The sequence below is a fragment of the Urocitellus parryii genome, unplaced genomic scaffold, assembly GCF_045843805.1.
Source record: "Urocitellus parryii isolate mUroPar1 unplaced genomic scaffold, mUroPar1.hap1 Scaffold_67, whole genome shotgun sequence".
Classification (NCBI taxonomy): Eukaryota; Metazoa; Chordata; class Mammalia; order Rodentia; family Sciuridae; genus Urocitellus; species Urocitellus parryii.
In genome coordinates this window covers 762,688-778,361 of record NW_027554122.1, presented here as the reverse complement: position 1 = coordinate 778,361, position 15,674 = coordinate 762,688, and the positions used below count along the sequence as shown (strand labels likewise).

At 37.6% G+C, this 15,674-nt stretch overlaps 1 protein-coding gene across 1 annotated transcript in view; it reads right to left on the bottom strand.

The window, feature by feature from the left end:
• The window catches only part of LOC144252900 (DNA polymerase alpha catalytic subunit-like), a 92,451-nt gene that overhangs the window by 50,937 nt on the left and 25,840 nt on the right, over positions 1-15,674 (bottom strand). Inside the window, 1 exon segment of the mRNA XM_077794947.1 lies at positions 1,267-1,545. Coding sequence (XP_077651073.1) covers positions 1,267-1,545 — 279 coding nt within the window.

Below are 15,674 nucleotides of genomic sequence, written 5' to 3'. Positions count from 1 at the left end.
GCTTGCAAAAGAAGTCTTTCAGGTAACAATCTTTCAGTCTGCTCTAAAGGAAAAATTCCAGTCACAAGTTCTCAGCAAGTACTTAATCAACATCATGACTTAAGAGGGGTCTCAAGATTGCACAGTATCCTCCAGAGAGTGATTTCTTGATGTTCATGGATGGCATACAGTTTTTAGGGTGAAGAAAGGGCTTAGTGGCAAATCACTGATAGAAGGCTGCAAAGACTGTTCAGATACTCACATCCCATATCCCATTTGTAATCCAGGCTAGTCGACTCTCCAAAATAAATTGTCTTAAAAAACGAAAGGCTAAAGAACAAATTGAAATCTGTGATTTACAACTAGCTGAATGCAAAGGAAGCTGATTAGGAAGCAAGTTCTCATTAATGGTGATGTATTTGAGTGACAGGAGATGCTTGGGCTAAAAAAGTGAAGCATCTGATTTTATGTTAGAAGTTCACGGAAGTTAAGTCACATTTTAGTTGAACACTGTTCAAAAATCAGAAATCAGACGAATCTATTTGCATTTTTGTATTCTATTTTTGGAAGTAAAAGATTATCACTGACAAACTGAGTGATATACAATGTACCCGAAATGCTGAATTGATGTATTTTTTAGGAACTTCGCCAAAATGATTAGATTTGAACGCTAAAAAATAGCAGCACTTGAAGAACTTTCCATAGAATAATTTGAAAGAAAAAGTGTTACTGCATAAAATAGAAATCCATTACTAAAAAGACAAAACGCATTTGTATATGGTGTCAGCACTTGCAGCTTTCTCTCCTGCCTAGTTAGAAAGTGTAACAATTTTCTGGGAGTTTCTAGCAAGGGAGGGGCAAATATCTTCTGTCTTAGTCCTCAAGCGGGTGGGAGAAGTGAAATACCCTCGATCAGGCCAGTGCCCCACCGACCCCAGTCTCGCTGAAGTTGTTCCCACACGTGGGTATGACTTACCAAAGGAATTTTTAAAAGGGGTCACTTGCTGACAGAGATGTGACAGTCTCCCAAACAGAAAACCCTGCAAAGGGTGGCTCGGATTTGCAAGCCGCCCTACTAGAATGCTGGTTCTGAACCCGAAAGGCCCCCGCCCTGAACCACAAGGTCTGAGCCAAAGCAGACCCGCACAGCGAACCCGGCGCACGCCTCCTTCGGAAAAAATAAAGCAAAGACCCCACCACCACCACCACCACCACCACCACCACACGCAATCACGCTGCTGTCCCCACACTCCCAACCAGTGCTCTGAGTGCGGAGTCGTCCCTAACCGCTTGCCCCCAGTTCGCAGTCGTCACCGTGCACAGGCGCTATAGTCCCGCAGTCTCCCGATTCCGCGCCAACCAGCCCGAAACTGGCGCGGGGGCCGAGATAGGCGCCAGCCTGAAAGCCAAACAGAGGCTTGGGAGGCTGTGGACTTCCGCCAGGAAGGCCACTGACGTGCCGCACAGCACCGCGCCCCGCCCCCCGGGCCTTCCCGCGGCGCGCATTTGGCGCCCTGTGATGACCCCTCAGGGAAAAACTTGAGCTGAGAAGAGACCGGAAGAGAGCTGGAGAAAGAAGCGGTCAGGCTCTGTAAAGGAGCTTGGCAGAGGATCTGCGCAGGCGCACGCAAGCTACTGGGAAAAGATTTGGGCGCGTGGGAGTAGGGGCTCTCTGGTTCTGAGAAATGATTTTCTAAGCAAAGAGGCGCGGGGCGGGCAGGAAGGTGGGCGTGGTAGGGCTGGCCCCCTGGTCCCCCTCCCCCAAACCCGGAAAACGACTGCCTCCTGGTGCGCACTCTGAGTTTTGTCTGATCCTTTGCCTCAAGGAATGTGAACACTGTGTGTGTGTGTGTGTGTGTGTGTGTGTGTGTGTGTCCTAACTTAAAGGTATATGCACCGCTCAGAGCAGTGGCTCACGCCTGTAATCCCAGCAACTTGGGAAACTGAGGCTGGAGAATCATGAGTTCAAAGCGACCCTCAGCAACTTAGCAAGGCCCTGAACAACTTAGTGAGACTCTATCTCAAAATTAATAATAAATTAAAAAAAAAAAACATGGAAAGGGCTTTGATGTGGCTCTGTGGTTAAACACCCTTGGGTTCAATCCCTGGTACAAAAGAAAAAAAAAAAGTATATGCATCATCTTAACCAAATGACCAAAAGAAGCATCACTAATAAGTGGCAGTCTAACCTCATCACATTTGACCTGATGTGATGCACTTGAGAAAAGAACAACATCGCCTATATGCTCTTCTTGCAAATACAACACACACTAGCCTGAATCTAAACATGAAGAAACAATCAGACTTTTTCAAAGTATAGGACCACTTATAGATACACAGTGCAGGATGACTTACAAAGCATCTTGCCTGGACTCCTCCAAAATGTTAATGTTTTGAAAGACAAAAGGGCATTAGATTCTTGTGTATGGTACAATACATGCAATGTAAGCATCTCATTTTTTTCTTTTTCCAAATAGGTATATTTTATTGAATAATGCTTACTGTACATTGGTAATATTTTCTCTACACTTTTGCCCACATGCTTGTAGACCTCTTCTTCGTGTGATGACCATTTTGTTTAAATAATGATTAGTAACATTACTTAATACCCAATAAACCTATTTTTACTCCCTGTTTCTCCTTCTGACACATATTCAGTCCATAACATAACCTACAAAATATTTTTGAATCCCATTCAAAATTCTTATGTGCCTGGTCTTGATATGTTTCTACTTTTTTTTTTTTATTGTGCATTAGAGTTGTACATAGGAATGGGATTTTTTTGTTACATATTCATACATGCATAACAATATAATTTTGCCTTTTTAACTCTCTATAGCTCTTTATATAAACACTATCCACTGCTGGTAACGTGAAGTGTGCACTGCTCCTGTGTTAAAGGTGGCAGTGTAAATTGGTACAATATTTTGGAACATAACATTGCAATGTGAGTACAATAAGCATGGTTATATATTTTAAGCCATTATTTCCCTATGTAAATTTTTTTCAGTAATGAGGATTGAATCCAAGTCTTATGCATGCTAGGCAAGCACTCTACCACTGAGCAACATTCCCAGCCCTTTTTATTTTCTTTTGAAACCAGGTCTTTCTAAATTGCCCAGGCTGGCCTCCAATTTGCAATCCTCCTGTCTCAGCCTTCTGCATAGCTGGGATTATAGGCATGTACCACCATGCCCAACTCACATATAAAAGTTTTGTAAGAAATAATAAAGATGAAAAGAAATGCAAAGATGTTAATGCGTGCCATTTATGTTAGCAAAAATTTGGGATCTAAACGTCCACTCCAGAGCAGCAGATTAATGATGTGATATCAAAAGGAAAGTAATTAGGAAAATGCAAAACCTGGAAATTGTTTATGATATTTCATAAAGTGAAAACAGCAGAGGGCAAAATGATGTATGCTCATTTAATTGCAACAATATATTGAATAATTATGTGAATGCGATATGCAAAATGGACTGTATCTTCTGAGATGGTAGAATTATTGTTTTAAAATATTGTTTATAATTTGTTCTCTTTAATATTATATTGGAAGGATTAAAGCATCATGTAGAATCAGATTTGGGAGTTGACTCTTAGAATTCTACTTCTGTTTAAACTTGTGCTGATTATTGAGATCTCAGGCTCTTCTTTTATAAAATGTTTATACTTACCTAAGAAGCTATTGTGAAATTTAATTGAAATAATACATGTATAGTGCCATCATGAAGTCCACACCTAAAAAGCATTTAATAAACAGCTATTCTTATCACTTTGTCAGTGTGTTGGTATCAACATAATCAAAGGGATATGATAGTTAAACTAATTAAGTGTATCAGCTGGCAGAAATTTCTTTCAGTGAACATATTTGGTTATGATCATTTTTTGGAGCATGTTGGTGCTTTACCTATTATATTAAATCTCTATTCAAGAAATTTCAAGTTATTTATCCATACAGGCATTTCTCCCCATTTTTTCTAGTAATAGAATGTGGATTTTCAACTGGGCACATTGGCAGAAGGATGAAAAGACCACATTTCCCAGTCTTCTTTGCAACAAGTTTTAGCTATATGACAGATTTCTGGACCACAAAATATAAGTGGTAGTGTTGTGAGGGGATTTGAGGGAAGGCTATTTAAAGAAATCTGGCATGTCTGAAAGGGGATTCTGTTTTGCCATTTTGCCTTTTCCATGTATTTCTTCTTGCAATGCAGATGTGATGGCTGAAGCTCAGAAGCCATCTTGGGTCATGATATAACTGTAAAAATGAAAGTCACACACTGAGATGTTGGAATAGAGTGGTAACAACGTGAGTCCATAAACATTGTGAAGCTGTTACACCATCCCTGAGCTGCCCTCCTCCAGTCTTTTCCATGATGGAGAACTAAACATTGAACATATTCAAAGAAGTTGTTTGGGGGTTTATATATAATCAAACCTAATTATATGAATTATACTTATTTTACTTTCACTTTACTTACTTTACTAATTGAAACAGTAAAGTAAGTTTCAGATGGGGGAATCTAGCCTCTTATTTGTCTAACACCAAAACTGACCCATTTTTTACATTGTGTAACTTCTCTGTTTCTGGTGAACGGGTGTCTATCTCAATGGCAGTAGCAGTTAAGACCCTATGAACAACTTTCATAGCACTCATTCATTCATCAAATGTTTATTGAGTGCCTGTTCTCTTTCTGGCACTACTCAAGACCCTAGGGATAAGATGGTAAGCAAAATCAAATATTTTCTTTCTTTTTTAAAAATATTTATTTTTTAGTTGTAGTTGGACACAATACCTTTATTTGATTTATTTTCATTGGTACTGAAGATGGAACCCAGGGCCTCCCACATGCTAGATGAGTGCTGTACTGCTGAACCATAACCTCAGCCCCCAAATCAAATATTTTCTACTCCTCAAGCAATCTTTCTTTTGTAAACTAGATTTTTTTCTTCAGAGGGAAACAAAAAGCCAGGCATGGTGGCACATATCTGTAATCCCAGTGGCTTGGGAGGCTGAGGCAGGAGGATGGCAAGCTCAAAGCAAGCCTCAGCAACTTAGCAAGACCCAGTCTCAAAATAAAAAAAACAGAAAGGACTAGGGATGTGGCTCAGTGGTTAAGCACCCTGAGTTCAATCCCTACTAACAAAAAAAAAAAAGCAGGGAAAGAAACAGTCAACCAGATTATACTCTGTCAGGTTTATTTCTCATTGTAAATTAATAAATTAGCACTCTGGTGTCAATCAATATCTGCGTGAGTTTGTTAGTATGAGTCTAGGCCTCAAGTCTGATTTTCTTTGTATTGTCAAAACCAGCTTTGTGGCTATACAAAGATTCTTAGTTCAACTAGGATATTCTTTTTTAAAAATTTTTATTTTTTTATTAGTTGTTCAAGACAATACAATGATCTTGACATATCATACATTTGATTCAAATAGGGTATGAATTCTCATTTTTCCACGTGTACAAACTGCAGAATCACATTGGTTATACATCCATGTGTATACATACAGCAATCCTAGTGTCAGTTGTATTCTGCTGCCCTCCCTATCTCCCCTCCCTCCCCTCCTCTCCCTTCCCTATTGTCTACTCATACTACTGTGACACTTATCTCTTTTTTTTTCCCTTCCCTTCCCCCTCACACCATCGTATATGTATTTTGTGAACCCATGAGGGTCTCCTTCTGTCTTCCATGCATTTTCCCTTCTCCCTCCCTTTCCCTCCCTCCTCTTTTCCTTATTTCGTGGTAATCTTCTTCTCATGCTCTTCCTTCCTACTCTGTTTTGAGTCACCTCCCTTATATCAGTGAAGACATTGGGCATTTGTTTTTTAGGGATTAGCTAATTTCGCTTAGCATAATTTGCTCTAGTGCCATCCATTTCCCTGCAAATGCCATGATTTTGTTATTTTTTACTGGTAATATTCCATTGTGTATAAATGCCACATTTTTTAATCCATTCATCTGTTGAAGGGCATCTGGGTTGGTTCCACAGTCTAGCTATTGTGAATTGTGCTGCTATGAACATTGATGTAGCTGTGTCCCTGTAGTATGCTCTTTTTAGGTCTTTTGGGTACAGTCCGAGAAGGGCAATAGCTGGGTCAAATGGTGGTTCCATTCCTAGCTTTCCAAGGAATCTCCATACTGTTCTCCAAATTGGCTGCACCAGTTTGCAGTCCCACCAGCAATGTACGAGTGTACCTTTTTCTCCACATCCTTGCCAGCACTTGTTATTGTTTGACTTCATAATGGCTGCCTTTCTTACTGGAGTGAGATGGTATCTTAGAGTGGTTTAATTTGCATTTCTCTGATAGCTAGAGATGGTGAGCATTTTTTGCGTGTATTTGTTGATTGCTTGTATATCTTCCTCTGTGAAGTGTCTGTTTAGATCTTTGGCCCATTTGTTGATTGGGTTATTTTTTGTTGTTGTTGTTTAACTTTTTGAGTTCTTTGTATACTCTGGAGATTAGCTCTCTATCTGAAGTGTGAGGGGTAAAACTTTGTTCCCAGGATGTAGGCTCTCTATTTACCTCACTTATTATTTCTCTTGCTGAGAAAAAAACTTTAGTTTGAATATGTCCCATTTGTTGATTCCTGATTTTAACTCTCATGCTATAGGTGTCCTATTAAGGAATTTGGAGCCCTATCCCATGAGATGGAGATTAGGGACAACTTTTTCTTCTATTAGATGCAGAGTCTCTGGTTTGATTCCTAGTTCTTTTATCCATTTCGAGTTAACTTTTGTGCATGGTGAGAGAAAGAGATTCAATTTCATTTTGATGCATATGGATTTCCAATTTTCCCAGCAACATTTGTTGAAGATGCTATCCTTTCTCCATTGCATGCTTTTAGCACCTTTGTCTATAGGTTTAATGCAATGCCAATCAAAATCCCAATGGCATTCCTCGCAGAAATAGAAAAAGCAATCATGAAATTCATCTGGAGAAACAAGACCCAGAATAGCTAAAGTAATCCTAAGCAGGAAGAGTGAAACAGGTGGTATAGCCATACCAGATTTCAAACTATATTATAGAGCAATAGTAACAAAACAGCATGGTACTGGTACCAAAACAGGTGGGTAGACCAGTGGTACAGAATAGAGGACACAGAGACCAATCCACAAAATTACAACTAGGATGTTCTTTACATAGATATGGTGAGAGAATTGTCTACCAGCTGGAAATAGGCAAGCAGTGACAGGGGCTACATATGCTCTCAACATCCCACAAAGAGTCCTATTGATAGGAAAATGTATACAGCTCCCCTGGACAGCTAGCAGTGCCCAAGCTCAAACAATTTCCCCTTCCACCTAAGTTGCAAGTTCCCTTTTCTTACCTTACTTGACTATTAAAAAAAAAGTGTAATGACAGTGTGTAGGCCCCCTCACTAGCACAACCCTTGATGCATCCCACTGTTCATAGACAAAACACACCTCTCTGGATGGTATTTGCCATCCTGTATCCACGTGGTCATGTGGTACCTATGCTGTGTAATCTTCAAGGTGGTTGTTTAAGTCATTTGCTTAAAACAACAATGATTCTGAGGCTGATACTAAGTGAATCAAAACACAATGTAAGAGAAACTTTGACTTAAGAATGGACTCTATATAATCACCTGTAAAGTAAAACAGGATAACTTCCTGAAAATCAAATGGATCTAACATTGCGCTAGTGAAAGAGACACTGGGGAAGAAAAGCAAACTACTTGTTCCTTAGATATGATCTCTAAATAGATATAAATACATAAATACACACATTAGGTTTTCCTGATGTTGATAACAACCCCTTAATTAATTCATGATGGACACCTGTCATTGTTTTAGCTACCTAATCCCTAATGCCCCTTTCCTGTGTCTGGGGAATTTTCCACATTCTAAGTTTTGAGGGAAGCCAACCTAACTATAACTACACATTGAAAATGTTTTTGTTCCAGCAACCCTGCCAGTTACAGCATGAGCATGTCTATTGGCCATTTCCACAAGAGATTTTAATTTTGGAGCTACTGGCACAAAAATAAGGAAAATTCTTTGTGTTGGCAGTAGCAGTTTTTTGCTTCCTTCTGGGCAGCAAACTCTTCAGAGTCACTGCAAAGGTCAGCCAGCATCTAGGCCACCTTCAATGGCAGAAATGGTTAGGATGCTATTTGTCAAGTGCCTCAGAAACGTGATTTTTATCCATGATTTCAACTTAGAGGCTCCCTTTGTGTCTGTCCACTTGAGCCTGGTTCCTCTGGATGCTTAGTGATTGTGTGAACTATCTGCTATTCTCTCACAAACTTCTTTTCATCCTCCTCTACACACTCCTTCTCCTCTCTCTCTTCCTCTTCTCTTCCTCCTCTTTTCTCAAATAAGCCAGAAGTTAATTTCTGTTGCTTGCAAATAATATCCCTGGCTGATACACCATTCTATTTATCTGCTTTATTCTCATGCCAGGCTCATCAAGAAATCTTCTGGTTAGTATTTCAAAAGCTTAAAACTAGGGCAGAAGAATGATAAACAAAGGGTGGATAAAAATATTGCAGTTTCAGCATTTAGAACATGATGGTCCCCACAATCAATCAATAGGTGCCTATTCTAGTTAAAATGTCTATTATGGCTGGGCACAGTGGTGAACACCTGTAATCCCAGCAGCTCAGGAGGTTGAGACAGGAGGATTGCAAGTTCAAGGCCAGCCTCAGCAACTTAGCAAGGTTCTCAGCAACTCAGCTAGACCCTGTCTCAAAATATAAAATAAAAAGGACTGGAAATGTCACCCAGTTGTTAAGCACCCCTGCATTCAATCTCCAGTATAAAAAATAAAAATAAAATAACCTGTTATGAGTTTAATTCAAGTGTCGAGTAGAACTGTCCCTAAAAGACCATATATGGGTGCTCTAAAGGAATCTGGTCAATACCCAAAACACTAAGGACAGGACCCTGGAGACTGTGAAGACCAAGAAAGGTGACCCTAAGAAGGCTTTCCTACAACAATGAGAAATTGGCACTTCCAGACCACAATCCTCTCTAACCAGGGAACCTTCCTATGGGGCTTCACCTTCATGAGTACATCTCTGTCTTGTCTCTCACAGTATTAATTCATTGAAAAATGACTTTGACATTTGTATTCATTCATCCTTTTCAGACAAAAAATCATTTTGTAAGGTGTGGTTTTCTAGATCTATAAAATTGAGAGAAGTGAGAAGACTTACTAGAATTATCCATTAATTATTCCACTTCATATCCATTCCATCTCATATCTGCTAGTAATAATTTACCTATTACCTGATTCCAGAAAAACCAGCAGCAATTTACTGTGTCCTGGTCATGTAGATGTGTGCTGCATATTATACCCTCTGATATTTAATCCTAGAGACTAGAATACAAAACATTGAATCTAGAAAGTATATTCTTGAATGACTTGAATCCTAACCCCCACAGCCCTAGTGGCTTCTGGACAGAAAATTTCATTTTCTTAGGACAGCCATGAAAATAAATTAATTAGAAAACAATAAAAAACAAAGACATCTACATGTATATCTTAACTAAAGAGTATTAATTAAGCCAAGAACTCAGTGAGAATTAACCATCTTTGAGTCCCACATTTATATAGCTAATTTTAGCCATCCAGATCAATACATCTGTATCCTTTCCTCAGATCCACTAGTGCATAATGTCTTTAGTCCTTCCCTCCTAGAGAGCAATGTTAGATCCCTGCTCTCAAGTGATCTAACATGAATTATTGACCTGGCAGATCCTTTGTGACAACTTAGGCATGACTCACAGTATAAACATGCATTGTAGTTGTACTAAAACCTGCTATATACTTCAGAACCCTCTAAACTAGCATTTTTAATTAATAGGAATAGAAAACTAGAACTCGTCTAGGAGGTATTAAAGTTATTAGAAGAATTGTTGTTAAAGTATGAATCATACAAATTGGTCAATAGTGAATTTCAGCAGAGGATGGCAGCATGAGGATTTTGTGATTTATATCTAGCCAATGTTCTATAAAGCAGTGGTTCTCAGCACTTGGATGTAAATTAGAATCATCTGAGTAATTCTTTAAAGTTCTAATGCCCAGTAGTTCCCCAGACCTATTAAATGAGAATTTTTGAGGATGAGATTTCAATTTGCAACCAAAGTTAAGAACATGTTGTCTAGATGAGGCATTGCTAAACTTTCAGCATGATGGCTAACTTGGACAGACATATTAAATTATATATTGTCAAAATTGCCTGGACACACCTCTTCCCATGAGGAATGAGGGCTCATCTCCTACCTCTACCTTATAGGATTTGGTATTGTGGCTTTGTGTGAATTGAATGCTATCTGGGTTACCTAAAAGTTTTTATTTCAGGTCAGCACTAGCTTTACAAGAAATAATGCAAAAGATCCCACTCTTCTTGTTAAGCATCATTCATAAAGAAATCATAGTCTGACAGCATCTCTGTGGTTTGGGTTTGGGAAATTTGAAAATTATATTTAATTCAAGCAGTCATTACTTGTTGCTTTATCATATTATCCCCTGTTCCTTCAACAGCAAAGACAACTTATATTTCATTTCCATTAGTTTTAACTACATATTAAATAATTTCACCAGTGAAACAAATTTGCCCAAACACTCATTAATAGTTCAGGAAGAGCCAAGTGAGAGAGAGGGGTGAATGACCCCTCAGTCAAAAGTTCTTAGTAAGGTAAATCTGCTGAAAAGTTATGCTTGTATGTGTGAATCCGATGCCCTCCAGAGACATGAATAAATTATCCTTAGAGCTACAATAACATTCTATCTTGATTGATCTTTCATTTTCCTCCACTGGCATCAATAATCAATGGTTAAGCTATACTTGATAACTTACTTTTATAAATGTACCTTTTTTATACAATGGGCCCATTCTTAAGCATTTTTGTCCAAATTATATTTTATATGTATACTTCGTATCTTACATTTTAAAATGTTATTTTTAGATAATTGTAAATTTGTATACAGTTCCAGGATATAATACAGAAAAACCCCATGTATCCTTTACCTGGTACATAAATATTCAGTCACACAATGTGTGGTCACAAATATGTATATTCTTTACCCAGGGTCTTCCAATGGTTGCATCTTGCACAACTATAGTATTGCATCACAACTAGGATATTTATGTTGGTAATAGTCAAGATATAGGACATTTTTATCACTAAGGATTCCTCATGTTGCCTTTATTCAGGCCTACTTACTTCCCTCTTGTTTCTTATCCCTATCCTTAGCCACTGACAACCACTTACCTATTATCCATCCGCCCCCCTTTTTTGTACTGGGTATTGAACCCAGGAATGCTTTACTACTAAGCCACATCCACAGCCCTTTTTATTTTTTATTTTGAGATATGGTCTCCCTAAATTTCTAGGGCTGGTCTCAAGCTTGCAATCCTCCTGCCTCAGCCTATTGAATTGCTGTGAAAACAGGGTGTGCTACTGCATCAGGCTTAACCTGTTCTCCATTTCTATAATTTTGTGCACATGTCTTCAGAAAACCAGGTTCCAGTTCTCCTGGGTAAATAAGACTGAAATTGCTGAGTCATATAATAAGTGTATGTTTCGTTTTAAAATAAACTCTGAAACTTTACATTTCCACCAGCAATCCTCATAGATTTCTCAGCAGAACTGTCAAATTATATTTTATTTGTTTGCTTTGTTTATTTGCAGTACTAAGGATTAAGGATCTCACCAGTGCTAGGTGACCACTCTACCACTGAAGTACATCCCCAGGCAATCAGTTTTTATTTTAATTTTCATCTTAGAGGGTATATAGTAGTGTCTCATTGTGAGTATTAACTTGCCCTTCTCTGATGACTAATGATGTTGAGGATCTTTTCGTGTGATTTTTGACCATGTGCAACTGTTTTCTATTTGGTGGATTTTTTCTTTTTTCTTCTTTTTGGCTTCAGAGGAACAGTTCATATGGTTCCATTTTATCTCCTCTCTTGACATATCACTTATATATATTTTTTAAATTTTTTAGTGTTTGCCATAGGGTTTACAATATACATTTAAAAACAATCTAAGTCCACTGCCAAATAACACTGTAGTGCAGGTACCTTTTAAGTGAATACTCTCCATTCCTCCCACCCTTCCCTATTTACACAGCTGCCATTCATTTCACTTTTCCATATGCTATTATCAACCAATACGTAGTTACTATTTTGCTTTAAACAATTATCTTTTAGAGCAACAAAAAATAGTAATAGAGTTAATTTTACCTTCAGTTATTCTTTCTCTAATGCGCTTTTTAAAATGTAGACCTCAAATTCTGACCTATCTAATTTTCCTTCTGCTTGAACAACTGCTTTTAACATTTCTTGCAGGGGAAGTCTGTTGATGATGAATCTCCCAGGTTTTATCTAAGAAAGTCTGTATTCCTCCTTCACTTTTTTTTTGGTGCTTCAGCAGCATTATTTTTTTAAGACCATGCATGTAATGAGAAAATTTCAAAGCAGCATTTTAAAAGAAAACAACCATGAATTCACTGTAAACAGCATTTAATGTCCTAAGGGAGGATAATCACTCAAACATGATAATTACCTAAAACATTGAAAAAAATTAGCAATCACTAAAGGTCTCAAATAGATGGACAGGATCTAAATAGCATTAGAAATAATGAAAAACTTTCATATTTAACATAACATTTTTATTATATAAATATTTCAAAATTCCACAAAAGGTTATAAAAATCAAAATGACAAATTATAAATAAATAAACCTTAAAAGCATAAAAATACTTATCCATAATAATGATAATGGGAATGAAAAAATTTACACAATTTTTCACTCAATATTTTTTTGTTTTCTGGTCTATATATATTATCAAAATCAGAATAAATGAAGTCAAAAGCATTTCTGACCATTACCAAGAATCACATTAGGATTTCCACTTATTGCTTTCATTTCAAGTAAAAAGAATCTTGTATTTCTTCAATTCTACAGATCATTCTCAATCACATATTCTTTCTTCCCTTTGGAAGTTTAATTTCACTGGATGTAGAACTCAAGGATGATGGGTTTTGTTTTTTTCCAACACTTTAGAGATTTCACTTGGCACTCTCTTGCTTGCATGGTTTCTAATAAATCCACTATAATTCTTTTTAAAATTAGTTTTTAGATGTTGATGGACCTTTATTTTATTCATTTTATTTTTATGTGGTGCTGAGAATTAAACCCAGTGCCTCATACATGCTAGGCAAGCGCTCTACCTATCACTGAGCCACAACCACAGCCCCAAGTCCAATAATATTCTTATTTTTGTTCTTCTATAAAGTTTTTCTCCCACCACCCCTGGGCTTCCTTCAAGATCTTCACTTTGTCTTTGATTTTCTTCAGTTGGAATATGGCATTACTAGGTGTATTTTTGGTTTTTTTTTTGTTTTGGTTTGGTTGGGTTGGGTATTTATCTTGCTTGGTATTGTTGGAGATTCCTGGATCTGTGGTTTTGTGACTGTTATATTAATGATAAAATATTTGAAAAATTCATGACCATTATTACTTAAATATTTCTTCTGCCTATAACAGGTGTGTAGAGAAGCTGTCTTTGCCCAAAGCAGTGTCTCTTTACTTAGGCCTGCAGATTCCCCTTGGGTAACTAACTATAGGATAAAGCTTGGCATCTCTGCCTTCATTTTGTATCTGTCTCCTCTATTACCTCAAACTCTGTGACCTGCTCAGCCCTGCATATACACATGTTAGTCATTTAAGGAGTATTCATCTAAAAGTGGGTAATACGAGGTTTATTAGCCCAAAATTTACCTAACTTATCTTGGCCCTCTTCAAGTCTGAGGCAAAATTTGCAGGAATATTTACAACATCCTGTTTCAGCCCCCTGAAGTGGTACTTAGAAATTTCTAGTCATTGCTCTACCCCTTCCAGGAACAGCAAAGCCTTGCAGGCACATTACCACACACTGAGACTGCCCCCTTAAGCAGGAGCATATAGATTGTTCCTGCATCACTATTTTATTTTTATATTTAGTTCTGGTAAAGTATACATTAAAAATTACCATTATGTCCATTTTTTATTTTATTTTGAGACAGATCTTGCTAAGTTGCTTAGGTCCTCACTAAATTGCTGAGGTTGGCCTTGAACTTGCAATCTTTCTGCCTCAGTCTCCCAAGTTGCTGGGATTACAGGTCTGCATCACTGTGCCAGGCTCCTCATGACCAATTTTAAGTGCAAAGTTCAATGGCATTAAGTAAGTTCACATTGTTATGCAACCAATCTCCAGAACTCTTTTCCTCTTACAAAACAGAAATTGTATACCCATTAAACCACAATTCCCCATTCCTCCTCTTCCCAAACCCTGGCAATTACCAGTCTACCTTCTATGTATAAATGTGATTATTCTAGGAACCCTATGTATTTATCTTTTCAGTTAGCCTTATATTCTGAAGGTTGATTCATGTTGTAGCATATGTCAGAATTTTCTATCCTTTTTAAGGTTGAATAATATTCCATTGAATGTATATACCACATTGTTTATCCATTCATCCATCAATAGACACTTCAGTTGCTCTTGGTTAATGTGAATATTGCTGCTATTAATAGCACCATTCTTCAAAAAGGCAATATTTTTACCCTGGAATTACTTTGACACTTTAGTTGAAAATAACAACACCACATACACATATGAGTCTATGTCTGGATTTTCTATTTTATTCAACTTATCTCTGTTTATACTAATGGCAATACCACACTGTCTACTGAAGCTTTACATAAGTTTTAAAATCAGAGAGTCTGAGTTTTCAACCCTGTTCTTCTTGTCAAAATTATTTTGGCTAATCTAGGGTTTTACATTTTCATATAATTTTTGGAATAAGCCCATTTATCCCAAAACACTTGCAGGGATTTTGACTGGGATTATATTAAATTTGTAGACTAATTTGGGGATGCCTCAGTCAATTGGGGCTGCTTATGACAAAATTCCTTAGACTGAGTAATTTATAAACAGAATTTTATGTCTCATAGTACCAGAGACTGGGAAGTCTAAGATCAAGGCACATGCAGATTTGATATCTGGTAAGGGTCTGTCCCTCATAGATGGCATAGGACATCTGAGTGTGTTCCTCTTATTATCACAAATGGATGCAGTTGCATTGTCTGGAGACAGGGACATTCAGAGGTAGAGAAATTCTTAGAAATTCTTTAATTGATAGCCTCTCCCACAAAACAACTTTGGGAATTACAATTAAAGTTAAAGACTCTCTTTTTCCTTGGCAAGTCAGAGAATGGAGAAGAGGGGAGGAAGGGGAGAAAGATATGAGCCAGCCTCTTGGATCAAGCACAGAAACCTTGCATCACACAAGGGCTAACTGAAAAATAGCAAAAAGCCATGAGAAAGATGTGGAGGCAATCCCAAAATGTATCATGTCCATTTTTTTTCTCCAAATAAGTCCCACATTAAGTAGACAACTTTTCTAATGGTGAAAAATGTCTGCAAAACCTAAGTGATCCATTAAAATAATTGTTATTATGTGAGGAAAGGGGAAAAAATTCTGAATTACTTTGATTATCCCTCTAACAGCTTAGAGAAATATTGTTAATGGCCTAATGGATCAACAAACTTGGAAAACATCCATTTGCTTGGAGTTGAGTTGTTTTACCTAGTTGCTATACTGAAACTACTGTGTCCCTAAAATGAAAGTTAATAAATTTCACAGGTCTTTTCACTGTACAATTTCTCAATATTT